This window comes from Hemicordylus capensis, chromosome 7 (genome assembly GCF_027244095.1).
Source record: "Hemicordylus capensis ecotype Gifberg chromosome 7, rHemCap1.1.pri, whole genome shotgun sequence".
Lineage (NCBI taxonomy): Eukaryota > Metazoa > Chordata > Lepidosauria > Squamata > Cordylidae > Hemicordylus > Hemicordylus capensis.
In genome coordinates, this window is record NC_069663.1 from 15211641 (window position 1) to 15227313 (window position 15673).

The window sequence follows — 15673 nt, forward strand, 5'->3', positions numbered from 1 at the left end:
AAGAAGCACAGCTGTGGCTAGACTCATGGCTGGGGGCGGGGCCTAGAGCAGGCCTGTCCCTCCCTTTCTCTGCCCCCTTTTTTACAAGCAATTTTTAAAAAAGTAACTGACTATCACTTGCACTTAAGACTGATGGGAGCTAGATAAGCTGCCCCTCTCTGCTTTTTTTTTTTTTTGCACACACCCCCAACCATGAGGTTGGCTGCTGGCCTAGCACTGCCCCTACTTCCTGCTCATGTGCAGCCAGAGGCAGCGTGTGGGTGTGGGTGTGTGCCAAAAAAAGCCCACTTCATGGCTGGGCTGGCCCCAAAGAGTAGAGCAGAAGATGAAATGTATTGCTCTATGCTAGACGGGTAATGCAAAACAAAGTGGAATACCTTGAAATGCATTTCCTTTGTGTCTTCTCTTGTTTTGGTTCCTCAGGTGTGTCGCAAACACTTGTAATAAACTGGAGCATTTGCATAGTGCTGAGTACGGATGAAGATCCTGCATCTGTTTTCAAGCGCAAATACATAGAGCTGCCCCAAAGGTGTTCCCATATTTTAATAAGCATTTTGCGTAGGGCACCTCGTCTCTGATTAAATTAGCTCGTAAACCAGGTGGAAATTCTTTATTTGCATGATTTTTGCCATGAATTAGATTGTCCCTCTTCCCTCGCCAAATAAATACAATATGTGGGAGCTCACCAGAAATTAGCTATGGGTATCCAGAGTGCTATTATCAGATGGGAAGCAGGCGGCACACCTTTGTACACAAGACGGGGGAAAGATACCGCCATCTCAGCGCAACGGAGAATTTAGGGAACTAGGTTCTCTACCCCTTCATCCCCTGCTAAGTGAGCAAAGAGGCACCTTTTAAAAGTGGTGATTATTGAGCAGGGGGAGAGCAACTGGCCTTATCCATCCCTAGCACAGCATCTCTCCAGTGGCTGTTGCTGGTGTCTGCCGGGGAGCCTTTATTTATTTATTTATTTATTTATTTATTTATTTATTTATTTATAGCAATGTAAACCACTTTGGGAACTTGTGTTGAAAAACAGTATATAAATATCCATCATATTCATACTGCCCATCGTCTGGCAGTTTCAAGTAACGTTTCACAACTGTTGCATATTTCTCAACATGGCACAAACAGGGCCGGCCGCTGAGTTTCTTGGAGTCCTAGGTGAAGTTTGACTTTCCCCCCCTCCGCAGCTGAGAATTACAGAGCCCTGGCTTTAACCACTTGAACCATTGTAACTTTAACCCAGGCTGCTCATTTGCCAAGTCAAATGACCAGTCTGCGCAGATGACTATCCAGTGACTACCCCATGCTGGTTTGGGGATACAGTAGGCGATGGGGTTCATGAGGAAGAAGGCGTTCTCCTAAATACCTGGGACCCAAGCAGGGCCCTAGCTAGGGGAGAGGGGGCCCATGTTCACCCCTCTCCCTGGAGGTCCCTCCAAGTGAAGGAGATAATGAAGAAAATAGGGAGGGTTGGAGCTAGGGGGCCCGGGTTCTTTGAACCCATTTACTCAAGCCGTTTGGGTGCTTGATAGGCAACCAACACTTTGAATTTTGCTTGGAAACTTATTGGCAGCCAGTGTAGTTCTTTTTATATTGGAGTAATATGATATCTTTGGGTAATCTCGGAGACCAACCAGACTGCTCCATTCTGTACCAACTGCAGTCTCCGGACTACGTACAAAGGCAGCCCAACGTAGAGAGCATTGCAGTAGTTAAGTCTGGCTGTTGCCAGCCAGATGTCTAGGTCTTCCCTGGGAATCACTGCTCTAATACCAGCCCTCCTCACTTACCACCCACTCATCACTGGCCAGCTCTCTTTTCAATACTGCCTCACAGGTGTTGCATCTCTTGCAGGGGCAGGGGACACAGAGTGGCCTACATCAGACATGCCTGCCCACTCCCTTAAAAGAGGCAAGGGATGACTCAGTTCTGAGCCTCCAAAACTGGGAGCCATAATTGGCCACCAGCTGATGTCATCACCCGGAGACAGTGACCAATGCGTGTCATTACCCAGGGACAGCGACCAATACGCATGACCAATCCGTTTGTTCCCTGATGCAGGTATATTTAAGACCTGTCCGGGGCAAGGAAAAAAGCAACCCTTTTTTCTCCAACCTAAGAACATTATTTCATCCCCACGGAAAGTTCAACCCAATTCTGACAGATAGATTCCAAAGCTTCAGCCTTAACAATCCAACCTCAGAGCTTTGGAAAGTTGGCCTAATAATTACAATAAGGCAAATGACAGCTTTAATGCAAACAATATTATTCACCCAACCTCTAAGCCCATTTCCATGGAGGACGCTTCAGGAAGGTGTAACTAATAGTTGTGAAAAATGCCTTTGGCCTTCTCCACCCCGCTCTTATTTTCTCAGCTCCATTCCCTTCTGCGGATGGCAATTTTTTGTTTTTAACTTTGAAACAGAGTATAATTGCTCGATTCTGCCTAAAATTAGAGGGTGCTGTAAAGCTTGTGGCAGATGATACACACATGAATAGTGATCTTTGCAAAGCAAATTGCCTGCTCTGTTCCTCCTTAATGACATCCTTGAGATTGGGGAATAAGGGGGAATCTGTGCTAAATCAGTGAATATTGATCCTGGTTATGTCTCCAATTTTTGTTGTTGTTTGTCATTGTTATTATTGTGGGTTGTTGATAATTAGAGGGAATGACAGTGTTCCACTAATCCAGCCAAATTGCCTTTAGATGAGATATTTACACCAGGCCCTGCTAGTCGGAGTCACAGCAGCTGGTTGCCAGTGATCCGGGCCTGGGGGAAAGGCAGAGATTTCTCCTTCCTGGTAGAACTGGGGATGGGTTGGTGATCCTAGTGCCAGGTGCTGGGCGTACAACAGTGGGGCCGAGTTCAAAAGAGAGGATAACAGTATTGATTGCCATAATTAGTACATGAGCCAGCTGGGGTGATAAGTACCATCTGGGGAGATAAATCCTCATTGTGATGAAGGGCCATACCCCTATAGAAGAAGAATAGGTGATAACATTGCAATACTTCATAAGAATATAGGAAACTGCCTTAAATCGAGTCAGACCATTGGTCTATCTAGCTCAGTATTGTCTACACAGACTGGAAGCGGCTTCTTCAAGGTTGCAGGCAGGAATCTCTCTCAGCCATATCTGCCAGATGCCAGAGAGAGAACTTGGAACCTTCTGCTCTTCCCAGAGTGGCCCCATCCCCTGAGGGGAGTATCTTACAGTGCTCACACTTGTAGTCTCCCATTCAAATGCAAGCCAGAATGGACTCTGCTTAGCAAAGGGGACAATTCATGCTTGCTACTGCAAGACCAGCTCTCTTCCCTTTCAGCTTATTATCATGCTTTTATTGTGCTGACCATCAGGCCACCAGCAGCCCAATTTGCAATGGTCTTTTACAAATACAACGAATATTTATATACCACTTTTCAACCCAAGTTCCCAACGTGGTTTACAGAGAGATACATAGATAAATAAATAAAGTGGCTTCCAGTCCCCAAAGGGCTCACAATCTAAAAAAACACAACATAAAGTAGGCATCAGCAGCAGCCACTGGAGGGATGCTGTGCTGGGGGTGGATAGGACCAGTTGCTCTTCCCCTGCTAAATATAAGAGATTCACAATTTTTTTTAAAAAGTGCCTCTTTGCTCAGTCAGCAGGGGTTAAAAAACTTTTAAAGGCTTTAAAAAAAAAATCTGATGTCAGAGGAATGGAAATAAAGAAGGGCAGGAACATCCTCCAAAGATTACTCCATGGAGAGAGTACAGCAATTTGTTCATTGTTACCCTGACACTTTCCTCTGTGCAAAAATGGCAGCAATTTTACCCTAATCGCTTGTGGGATAGGGATAATAAAGGGGTGATAACACACACAGCTGTAAGTGCAACCATGCTAGGACCTATTTCCCATCCCTAGAGGAATACCTGTAAATGGTGCCAGAAATCACTATGCAGATTTGTTCCCTGAGATGCTACCAGTAGTCAAAATGTGTGGGTCTGGCACATTGACGACATCATGGGCTTGCAATGATCTGTTCAAACTGCGCTGGAGCGCTTTGCAGTTTTCAAGGGCCGCTGGACCAGACGGACAGGCCCAGAAGCCTCTCTGCCTGCCGCTACGGGGAAGCCTGCTTGGCTCACCCACTAAACTTACAGAAAAGTGGCGGTTGGGTGCAGGGGAGCTGTCTGTGGTAGCGGGAGAGGGGCCTCACAGCGGAGGTGGTTCGGGTGTCAAAAACACCTAGGTGCACCACTGACCGCCCTTGGAAAATCGCGCCAACTAAATCCCACGGGAATTGCATATACTCAGGTTGCAGTTGGCGAGACCTGCTACAATTTCCCAGTCGCAGATACTCAAGATCACATTTGGGAACCCAAAGTTGGTGAGGGATAACTGTAATGCCGTGTTCTTTGTTTCAAAGCCTGGGAGCCATTGGTGGTTCCCATCAACCATAAGTGAGACTCCCTGAGTAGTTTTTCATTGCATACATTCTGGTCACCACACTTTAAAAAGGATGTTGTAGAGGACATCCAAAATGATCAGGGGGCTGGAGCACCTCCCCTACAAGGAAAGACGACAGCGTTTGGGCCATTTTAGAAAGGAGGAGGACAAAGGCTGCTTGATAGAGATGCATAAAATTATGCATGGTGGGGATCAAGTAGATAGAGAGAAGGTTTTTCTCCCCCTCTCGTAATATTAGAACCTGAGGTTGCCCGTTGAAGCCGAATGCGGGCATAGAGTACTATGATATTAGATTATCATGGAGATTTTACTGGCTTGATAGTACAGCGGGGGCGGGGGGGAATGGCAGTACTCTATGCCTGTGTTCCTTTTAAGGCGTGCGCGTGTGCATGCGCTCACACATTTGTTTGATGTCAGCTCAGTCAATTTTAGATCCTGCTCAGGTTGAATCAGGAAGGCCTCACTCTGAATGCTCATGGTGTGCACACACTGCCTTGATACTTCCGCCCAGAACAAAACTCATTCTCCACACAGGTGAAAAAAATTAGAGAGAACGCTGCTCCATGATCCTCCAATCAGCAGCATATAAATATCCGTAGTTGCAATATGTACTTCATTCCTAAGAATCTTTTCTCCCACTCTTCCTCTGAGCTTGGCGCAGCAAACAGGTATTTCCTCTGATCATGTTATCCTCACAACAGCCCTGTGAGGTAGGTTAGACTGAGTGGAAGAACACCTGGTTCAAATCACCCAATGGGCTTCATGACTGAGTGTGAAGTTTTGAACTCGAGTTTCCCGAGGCTTCGTCGGACCCTCTAACTCAGGGATGTACAACTTCAGTCCACCAGTTCTTGTTGGACTACAACTCCCATTATCCCCAGCCACAGTGGGGATGATGGGAATGGTAGTCTAACAACCTCTGGTGGGCCGAAGTGGTGCAGTCCTGCTCTAACCGCTGCATTGCTTTGGCTTCTGGGCAGTTCTCCCAGGCTGTGGAATGCAACTTCTACATTGACTTAGAAAGAACAAGTTGAGGACAGAAATTATAACAGCCAAGGGAAAAACCAAACCATTACCTGAATGTTTTAGCATAATCCAGAGCACTCTGGGCTGATTACAGCCGCCGGAGTCCCCCACAAATTTGTACTTGGGCAAATACATGACTGGCAGTTCTGCTGGCGATACTTCCTCATGTATATTTTATAGGGACAGCTTAATTGCATTTGCTGAGCAGCCACTAAGTTAAAGCAAAATAGGAGAGATGGGGAGAGACGGCTGACTGTCTGAGCAGAAGTACAGGGTATATTTGAAGCACACAAGCGCAGGATGAAGCCCACCTCTCAGGCTCTAATTATATGTCCCAATCCAGGTTGCACCCCTGGATGTGTTGTCTGCCCAGGAAAAATACCTCTAGTTGGCACCAGTTTCCTTTAGCAAGTGTGGGGGGACCAGACGGGGCTGGTAAAGATTAAAGTCCTGCGTGCTTCCCTTGCTGAGGACCTGATCCACTTGCGGTTACATGTTTTTAAAACACCAAGGGTGTGCTCCCCGTTATTCACAGGGGTCCTGTTCCCTGTGGGGTGGGGCATGTGGTTAGTGAATCCGCAGATAACAGGGCATTAAAGTCAATGTAAATGGAGGATTAGGTTCACAAACTTGAACAAATCGCCCCAGATCACCCCCCAAATGAGCAAACAGGCCAAATGTTTGTTTTCCAGTAAACAAACAGTAAAGTGCCCTACTGTTCTGCACTATCCTTCAGGAGTCCAAGGATGCCCCCCATGAGTTCAAAAGTCACTGAAAATCACAGTGGGTGGGTTGCCCTTCCCCCCAAAGGAAAAGGAAAGGTTGTGCCGTCGAGTCGGTGTCGAATCCTGGCAACCACAGAGCCCTGTGGTTTTCTTTGGTAGAATAAAGGAGGGGTTTCCCATTGCCTTCTCTTGTGCAGTATGAGATGATGCCTTTCAGAACCTTCCTATATAGCTGCTGCCCAATATAGGTGTTTCCCATAGTCTGCGAAGATTGCTTCTCCACTGTGCCATTAGGTGGCCCATAAATGGTACCCCCCACACACAATGAACCATAAAATGGTTCCACCGACTTCCGTATAGGTGAGTTTAACCCCACCTTTTGCTGTTGCTCCCCTGCAATTGATATTCCAACACTTCCGACCTCTGAACCTGGAGGTAGCCTCTAGTAGCCATTGATAGACTGGTCCTCCATGAATGGGCCTAAGCCCTGCTTAAAGCCATCCAAGTTGGTAGAGAATATTGCATGTTTATGTTTACCAGCTTTTTGTTTACTTTATGTTTACCAGCATTTAGTTTTTATTCTTTGCTCAATAAAAGGTCTTTTATTGAGAGTTGGAGTTAATATGCGCATTGCATTGCCAACGTATCGACAAATACTGTAGATTAATTTTGCGCTGGGTGAAAAAGTACTTATTTTCGTTGGTCCTAAATTTTCTGGCAATCAGTTTTAAGGGATGACTCCTAGTTCTAGTGTTATGAGAGAGGGAGAAACCTCTCTCTCTCTCTCTCTCCCTCCCCACTATCTCCATACCATTCATACTTTTATAAATTTGGATGGGAGACTACATGTGAGCACTGTCTGCTGTAAGATATTCTACCAGTTGGGAACGGTAATAATTGTGGTACGATATCGTACCGCAATTATTACCGCTCCCAACTGGTAGCTAACTCAGCAAAGAGGCACCTTTTAAAAGTGGCAATTCTCTGATATTTAGCAGGGGGAGAGTAACTGGCCCTATCCAGCCCCAGCACAGCATCCCTCCAGTGGCTGTGGCTGGTGTCTGCTTAGTATTTCTTTTTCTCATGTGAGCATATATAATTAATTAATATGATTAATTAATTATATATGATGATATATAATTAATTAACCATATTTTTATACTGCCTGATATGTAAATCTCTAGGCAGTGTACAAAATTCAAGTTATAAATGAAATTGAGTAACGAGATTGTCTTTTGATTCTTTTCTTCTCCCTGCATCCCACTCACTGAAGTGCCCGGAGGCATTGCTTCGGAGTCCCTCACGTTCACTCCCTTGGAAGACATGATTTTTTTGAAATGGGAGGAGCCAGTGGAACCCAATGGCCTCATCACCCAGTACGAGGTATGTTGCAACCCCCTGCCTCCTTTGTGAGTTCCCAAACCTTTTGCCAAACTGTCTTTGTGCATAACCAGTCTAAGCCAGTTTTTGGCCTGGTTCACACAACTGGTCAAATCGAGGCTTGATGTGGGTTACCAGCATTCGCGTGATTGTGTGAACTAGGATGATTGCGATGAATATGCCACAAAGTATTCTTGAATGATTCTCAGGGCGAATATGTGAGGTGGGAAATTCCAAGAATATCCTGCTGGACTTCCAGTTATTCATAGAATTTTAATTGGTGTATGCAGGTGGCTTTTGCATGTTCTGTCCCCATAGGGACAGTACAGATAGGAAGTGTACTGTTGTATCTGTATTCAGCATAACTTGTGAATGACTGTACCTGTAGAGATCTGTACCTGTGTACACTGTATAATAAATAAACTCAGGAGGGGGATAGAACTGTGCGACTGTGCCTATATTGCATCTCTTATGCTAATCTATTTGGCAAGATTCTTGTGAGGATAAAAGAACTGAGCAACTTGGAGGACAAGTGAATCATAGTGATAGTGGCTCACATACAATGTAACATGCGCATTGCAGTGTTGCATGCATGCAATTGCACAATTGTGTGGAACTCATTTATGCAAGAGTCATCCCATCATTTCCAGTGGCACTTGCCCTTGTGTAAATCTGTTTTGCACAGCTGCATACTAACAAATTTGCAATGTGCGCATTGCATTGCGTAGCACGTCAGCCAGTAACTGGCTGCCTCGAGAGACAGGCAGACTACAAAATTTGTAATAAATAATAGTCGTGCCAAGAGCTCAATTAGGAACTAAAAATTAGGGATGTGCACGGAACGGGATTTGCATTCTGTTATGAGCTCAGAGCAGAACACAGATCCCCAGTTCGTTACTTCGGAACAATTGGTTGAGTTGGTTGTTGTGAAGGAACAAGCTTGGAACTTCTAAGTGTTCTGAATGCTATTTTCGACGAGTGTCTACAGTGCTTTTCTAACCTCTGCACACACGTGGCAGCCACACCACGCAAATAGCTGCCATGTGTGCACAGATATTAGAAAAGCGCCGTAGACACTTGTCCAAAATGGCATTGTACCACCGCACAAATGGCTGCTGTGCATGCGCAGAGGCCATAAGAGTGCCATAGAGGCTCTTCCAAAATGGTATTTCGAACACTCAGAACATTCCGAGCTCGAAACAGAGTTGTTCCATTCTGAGCTCGGAACAGGCCCCTCATTTGAAGGGCGTTCTATTTTGAGCTTGGAACACTAAACGGCCTGCACTATTTAGTTAGGGGTGTGCACAGAACTGGCCAAACTGATTCCATGCACACCCCTACTTCCTGGCATCTCCAGAGAGGGCTGAGAGAGAGTCCTGCCTGCAACCTTGGAGAAGCCACTGCCAGTCTATTAAGACAATACTGAGCTAGAAGGACCAATGGTCTGACTCGTTAGAAGGCGGCTTCCTATCTTCCTATGAAGTCAGTTGCCAGTTTGTTTGAAATGCAGAGCGTTGTGGAAATGTTGAGCTAGAGCCGTTCCTTAGATCATAATGTCAAGACAGACCACACAGGCAACAGCTTGCCTGGCGATCCGGTAGAACTCCGGCATGTCCATCCACACAGAAGCAGTGGATGGAATTTGTTTTCTCAGCCAGGCACTGAGAGGAGAAATTCTCTTTCTCTGATGCGTTCTGCTCCATTCAATGTGGAGAGAAAAGCCTACATTGTCGCTGGCTGGTTTCTTGAATAGGCCATATCTGCGTGTTTTCGTTTCTGCCACGTTCTCTCCCAAATGCAACCAGGCAAGACCCCCTCTTATCTCGCTTCGCTTTTCATCCCATGCCTCTGCCCTCTCCGGCATCAACAAAAATTATTAGAGCGCAGAAACAGCGGAGTGAAAAGCTGATTCTTATCGGCACCGCTCTTCCTGCCGTGCTTCAGGCTGAATGCCGCTTCCTGGAGAATGACACAGGCCCCATTGTAATTCTGGAGATGTGGTTTCCCATCTTGGAGATTAAGGGCCATTTTATAGTTCCCTCCAAACCCTTTGTTTAAAATGTAGAATTGAAGCTGCTTTTCATCTCCTTTTCGAAATGTTCTCAGGCCCACTTCTTCGTGAGGTCTCGGTGCTGAAGCCTCCTGTCTCTGGGTCCAGTACAAAGTTGTAATACAGGCTTCATTTCCCCCCGCTCCACTTCTTCCTCCCACAAAAAGCCTTCTCTGTTCTGAAAAATCAGACATTGGCGGGTGTCCTTTGGCTTCATTTAGTCTGTTTATGTCTTGTGTTTCTGGCAGCCTGGTTTGCTTTTTATAGTCAGACATGACAGTCACAGCCAGTATTTAAATGCACAAGCTCAGGACTGCACATTTAGGCTGCACTCACAAGCCAGCCTCCTGGTACACAGGCAGAAGTCTTAGGAGAGAAGTGGGTCTTCTGTCATTTGCACTGGGATATGGAGAGTGTAAGATAAGGGGAAGTTCTCTCCTGCTGATGAGAAAGGATTCCTACTTTTCTTACCTTCTCAAAAATGGTGGTAGAAATGAGACTAAGGTTGTGTACAGAACCAGCTGGCTCGGTTCAGTTCGAGTCCGTACTGGACTCGAACCAGACCGAACAAGTTCAGTCCGGCCCCCATCAAACACCACCCCCGTGTCCGGTCTGGGGGTGGGGTGGTTCGTGATTTTTTAATTACTTTAAAAAAAAAAAATACCTGTAGCGCCTTTAGGGGGCTTCCTGTAGGCCACATGTGTGTGTGTGTGTGTCTGCGAAGGTTCCCCCTCCCCCGCCGTTCTCTGAAATCAATGCCGTGGCTGGGTAAGAAGGCCTCTTTTCGGCTCATTTGGGCCCCGTAACTGCCCACTGAGGCCATTTTGGGCGCTGCCGCGCATGCGTAAATGGCCTCTGAGATGCCTGGCATGGCCCACCGCCTGGCAGAGGTCGTTTGCACATGAGCGGTGGCTTGCTGCGCATGCGCAAATGACCTCTGCGAGGCTGTGGGCCATGCCAGGTCTCACATAGGCCATTAATGCATGCACGGCGGTGGCCAAAATGGCCGCCGTGCGCAGTTAGGGCTGCGGCAGTGATTTCAGAGGCTGGCAGGTGAGGGGGAACCTTCGTGGAAACACCCCCCCAATCTACAGGAAGCCCCCCAAAGGGGTTACAGGTATTTTTATTTTATTTTTAAAAAGGTTTTTAAAAAATCGCGGACTTTTCTGGAGGTTCGGTTCTGGTCCAGACGGAACCCGGGGTGGGGGTGTCAGTGTGGTGCTGGGGGTCCTGCTCACCAGAGGGCTGGGGGCACTCGCCACTGCCGAGCTGGCAAGTGGGTTTGTCAATGCCTGCGTTGACAATGCCTTGTCAATGCCAATCTTCTACCTTGTGCTGAGGGATGTGCAAAACTACCCATTGCACTTTCAGTGCTACTTCTGAATTTTGGGGCCATCTGTCCACGCAAGCAAATATGACAGTTTCAGGAGGAGAGGGTTTTTGAAGCTGTTGTTTTGCATGTTAGTTCGGTTCCTAGCCAGTGTTCCCTGTAATGGGGATTCCCAGACGTTGTTGACTACAACTCTCACAATCACTAGCTGCAGTGGCCTTTGGCTGTGGATTATGAGAGTTGCAGTCCACAGCATCTGGGAATCCCATGAAACTGAAGGCCGGGAATATTAGGGCCAGCCAAAGGAATTACCTTTTCACACAGCACATTCTTAATCTATGGAACTCTCTGCCATGGGATGTGGTGATGGCCACTAGCTTGGGTGGCTCTAAAAGGGGCTTAGACAAATTCATGGAAGTCAGGTCTATCTATGGTTACTAGTCTGGTGACTATAGGCCCCCTCCAGCCCCAGAGGCAAGATGCCTTTAAATACCAGTTGCAGGGAAGCAACAGCGAGAAAGGGCATGCCCTTGCCTGTGAGCTTCTCTGAGGCATCTTGTGAGCCACTGTGTGAAACAGGATGCTGGACTGGATGGGCCTTGGGCCTGATCCAGCAGGCTGTTCTTGTCTTCTTATGTACCAGGGACTCTGCTCCTAATATTACTCCACATTCCCTCCATGCATTTAGGCGCAGAGACCAAGCATGCTGTATAAGATAACCTTGCGCACGGGTGGTAATACAGTCTGTCCTGCACCATCTTAAAGTGCATCCCTGTCCTCTAGATCAGCTACCAGAGCATCGAATCCTCGGACCCAGCAGTGAACGTGCCTGGCCCACGGCGCACGGTCTCCAAGCTCCGAAATGAAACGTACCATGTTTTCTCCAATCTGCATCCCGGGACAACCTACCTTTTCTCGGTGCGGGCACGAACTGGCAAGGGCTTTGGCCAAACAGCGCTGACTGAGATCACCACCAATATCTCAGGTAGGTGGGAGGGAGAAGAGGGAATGAGAGCTGGCCGTGTGGTAGCAAGTGTGAATAGTCCGCTTTGCTAAGCAGGGTCTGCCTTGGATTGCATTTGGATGGGAGGCTACTTGTGAATGCTGTAAAATATTCCTCTTGGTAGACGGGGCCATAGCTCAGAGGAGAGCTGGTCTTGTGGTAGCAAGCATGACTTGCCCCCTTAGCTAAGCAGGGTCTGCCCGTCAATGGGAGCCTTGATGTGTGAGCACTGTAAGATCTTCCCCTTAGGGAATGGAGCCGCTCTGGGAAGAGCAACTAGGTTCCAAGTTCCCTCCCTGGCATCTCCAAGATAGGGCTGAGAGAGATTCCTGCCTGCAGCCTTGGAGAAGTCGCTGCCAGTCTGTGAAGACAATACTGAGCTAGATGGACCAATGGTCTGACTCAGTATATGGCAGCTTCCTATGTTCCTCAGTGGAAGAGCCTCTGGTCCCCGGTTCAGTCCCTGGCATCTCCAGCTAGGGCTGGGAGAGATGTAACCTGCCTGTAACCAGGGTGGATTTGATTTAAATCAAATCAATTTAAATCTAGATTTAAATCATGATTTAAATCACTAGTCAGTAAGACTAGATTTAAATCATGGTTTTTAACATAAAGACTCATTCTTGCTGGTATAATCTTAATACAACTAGATGAAGGTTTCGTTTTTGGTCCTCTTCTAGATAGAAAAATTGCCCCAAATAATCTTACAGAAACCTCTGGAAGGGCATAACATTGTGAATGGATTAATGGAATTCATTTACCAAAAAATTTAAAGATTGCATATATATGGCCTCATGCTACATAATTAAAAAACTAATCCTTATTTTCATGATGAATAACCTTTGGACTATAATGTATCTTAAATAGGAAATTATCTTTAGATAGATTTTTCCCTCAAAAAGCATTTTATTTGAAAAATCTGTTTTAAATAATAAAATCCGATTTAAATTAAAAAATCTGATTTGAATTTTTTTAAAAATCCCATTATATATATATATATATATATATATATAAAAATTGATTTTTATCCACCCTGCCTGTTTCCTTGGAGAAGCCACTGCCAGTCAGTGTAGATCAGGCCTGCTCAAATGTGTCCCCCCCGCCCAGCTGTTTTTGGACTACAACTCCCCAGCCACAGTGGTCCATTGCCAGGGATTATGGGAGTTGTAGGTTGACATCTGCAAGAGGGCCGAAGTTGAGCAGCCCCGGTGTGGACAGTCCTGAGCTAGATTGACTAATGTAGGGGGAGGCTAGTTCATTTTTCATTTCAGGAGGAGGGCTGTAGCTCAGTGGTAGAGCTTCAGCTCTGCAGGAGAAGATTCCAGATCCCCCGACCCATTTCCCAGTGGCATCTCCAGGAAGCACTTGGAAAGACTCCTGCCTGTAGCCTTGGAGAGCTGCTGCCGGTCAGTGTAGGCCATACTGAGCTTGGTGGACCAATGGCCTGACTCTCTGTAAGGCAGCCTCCTAGGCTCCTGTCATCCTTGTGGCAAATCGAGACTTTGCCAGTCGTCAGGATTTGACCTGGACAGTCTGAGTATCTGCCATTGAAAGTCTGCGGGCCAGGAATTGCTGTCATGGCTTGGGTTTAGTGCCATCTGGCAAGCCAAAGTGAAGTTGTTGTGTTTTGTTTTTTAAATTTGATGAGTGTGATGAGCTGATTTTCTGCTGACAAACACACCCATATGTGATTGTGCCGTTGTTTCGAGGCTCCTTGCCAGCTGCTGATGCAGGGAAATTACACTAACTATTCCAGGCTTTCCCCCGCAGTTCCAGTTGGATAAACGTATTTTTGGTTCCAGCTTCTCTCTTTGATTGCCTCTATCCTTTCTCCTCTCCCGTTTCCTTCCCTGCTCCTTGTTGGTTTTTCTTTAGGATCCCCTGTTGCCCTGTTTTAACAGGGAGCTGGACTTGTGGTAGCAAGCATGAATGGTCTCCTTTGCTATGCAAGGTCTGCCCTGGTTTGCATTTGAATGGATGACTACATGCGATCACTGCAAGACATTCCCCTTAGGGGATGGGGCCATAGCTCAGTGGAAGAGCATCTGCTTGCATACAGAAAGCCTACTGGCAGCGTCTCCAGGTAGCGCTGCCTTGACCCCATGAGAGCTACTGCCAGTCAGTGTTGACAGTACTGAGCTAAACAGACCAATGATCTGACTCAGTATAAGGCAGCTCCCTATGCTCCTTTCCAGGGTACTCCTGCAGGGAATGAGTGGCACCTTCTTCCCCTACTGTACATTGAACTTCTGCCTTGAGGACCAAAATAACGAGGTCACTAAAGTGGTGGCGAAGTTCTTTTATGTTGCTATTAGATTAAGATCTTGTTTAAGATCTAATTTATAGGAGCTGACTGTTTTATTCTGTTTTGTTATGTTTACTATGTATAATATTTTGTTTTAATTTTTTTAAATGTCTTTTGTATGGCCTATGGCTGTAATAATAAAATTGATTGATTGATACTGTACATTTGGGAGGAGATTCTGGTCTTGTGGTAACAAGCATGAATTGTCCCCTTTGCTAAGAAGGGTCTGCCCTGGTTTGCATTTGAATGGGAGACTACATGTGAGCTCTGTAAGACATTCCCCTTAGGGGATGGTGCTGCTTTGGGAAGAGCACCTGCATGCTTGTGTGCAGAAGGTCCCAAGTTCCCTCTCTGGCAGCATCTCCAAGATAGGGCTGAGAGAGACTCCTGCCTGCAACCTTGGAGAAGTTGCTGCCAGTCTGTGTAGACAATACTGGGCTAGATGGACGTAGGGTCTGACTTGGTATAAGGCAGCTTCCTATGTCTCTCCTATGTTTCAGTTGGGCATAGTCATTCTAAATAGTGATCCTGCTGTGGCTCATACTTGCAAAGCTGCTAATACAAATCTCCCTTATGGACTTGGGTGCCATGGGGAAATGGCATTTCCCAAGGTCCCAGGCACCTGGGATGCTGCTGTTGCGATATTGCAAGTAACCAGGAGGGACAGAGGCTGGCTTTGCAAAGAAGCAAGACTTTTTTGCTCCCACTTCTCTATTATGCATCTTCCTGCTGTGGCATCTCCCCTCTGCATGCACAGGAAGGCAGGAGGAGGGTGTGGTTCACTCTTCAGAGCTTGTTTGCTTCTTGGTCCATATATATTGGCTCCTGGTATGGTTCGGGGTGAAATATAAAGCGTTGTTTATCACCTTTAAAGCCCTGGATGGCTTAGGCCCAGGTTACCTGAGAGAATGCTTTTCCCTGCAAGATCCTTGCCGCTCACTAAGAGCATCAGGAAGAATCTGTCTTCGGGTGCCACCAATTCATCTGGGGACAACATAAGATTGGGCTTTCTCAGCTGTTACCACTAGGTTGTGAGACGTGCTCCCCGTAGTTATAAGAGTCTTGTAGTCTTTGGAGGAATTCCATAGAGCCCTAAAGGGACACCCTTTAAAGTGGCGATTCTCTTATATTTAGCAGGGGGAGAGCAACTGGCCCTATCCAACCCCAGCACAGCATCCCTCTAGTGGTGGTTCCTGGTATCTGCCTTATGTTTCTTTTTAGATTGTGACTATGAGCCCCCTTTGGGGACAGGGGACCAACTTATTTATGTATTATTTCTTTTTCTATGTAAACCGCATTGTGAACTTTGGTTGAAGAGTGGTCTGTACATATTCGTAGTAGTAAAGACACATCTTTTGAGCCTGGCTCTTAATAATATTTGCTTGGTTTTAAATG

At 46.5% G+C, this 15673-nt stretch overlaps 1 protein-coding gene across 12 annotated transcripts in view; it reads left to right on the forward strand.

The window, feature by feature from the left end:
• PTPRU (protein tyrosine phosphatase receptor type U) overlaps nucleotides 1-15673 on the forward strand; it is a 462898-nt gene that overhangs the window by 285995 nt on the left and 161230 nt on the right. For all 12 annotated transcript variants that reach the window (XM_053267787.1, XM_053267777.1, XM_053267779.1 and 9 more), the window contains 2 exons: nucleotides 7484-7593; nucleotides 11754-11955. In XM_053267787.1, coding sequence (XP_053123762.1) covers nucleotides 7484-7593; nucleotides 11754-11955 — 312 coding nt within the window. The remainder of the gene's footprint in view (nucleotides 1-7483; nucleotides 7594-11753; nucleotides 11956-15673) is intronic.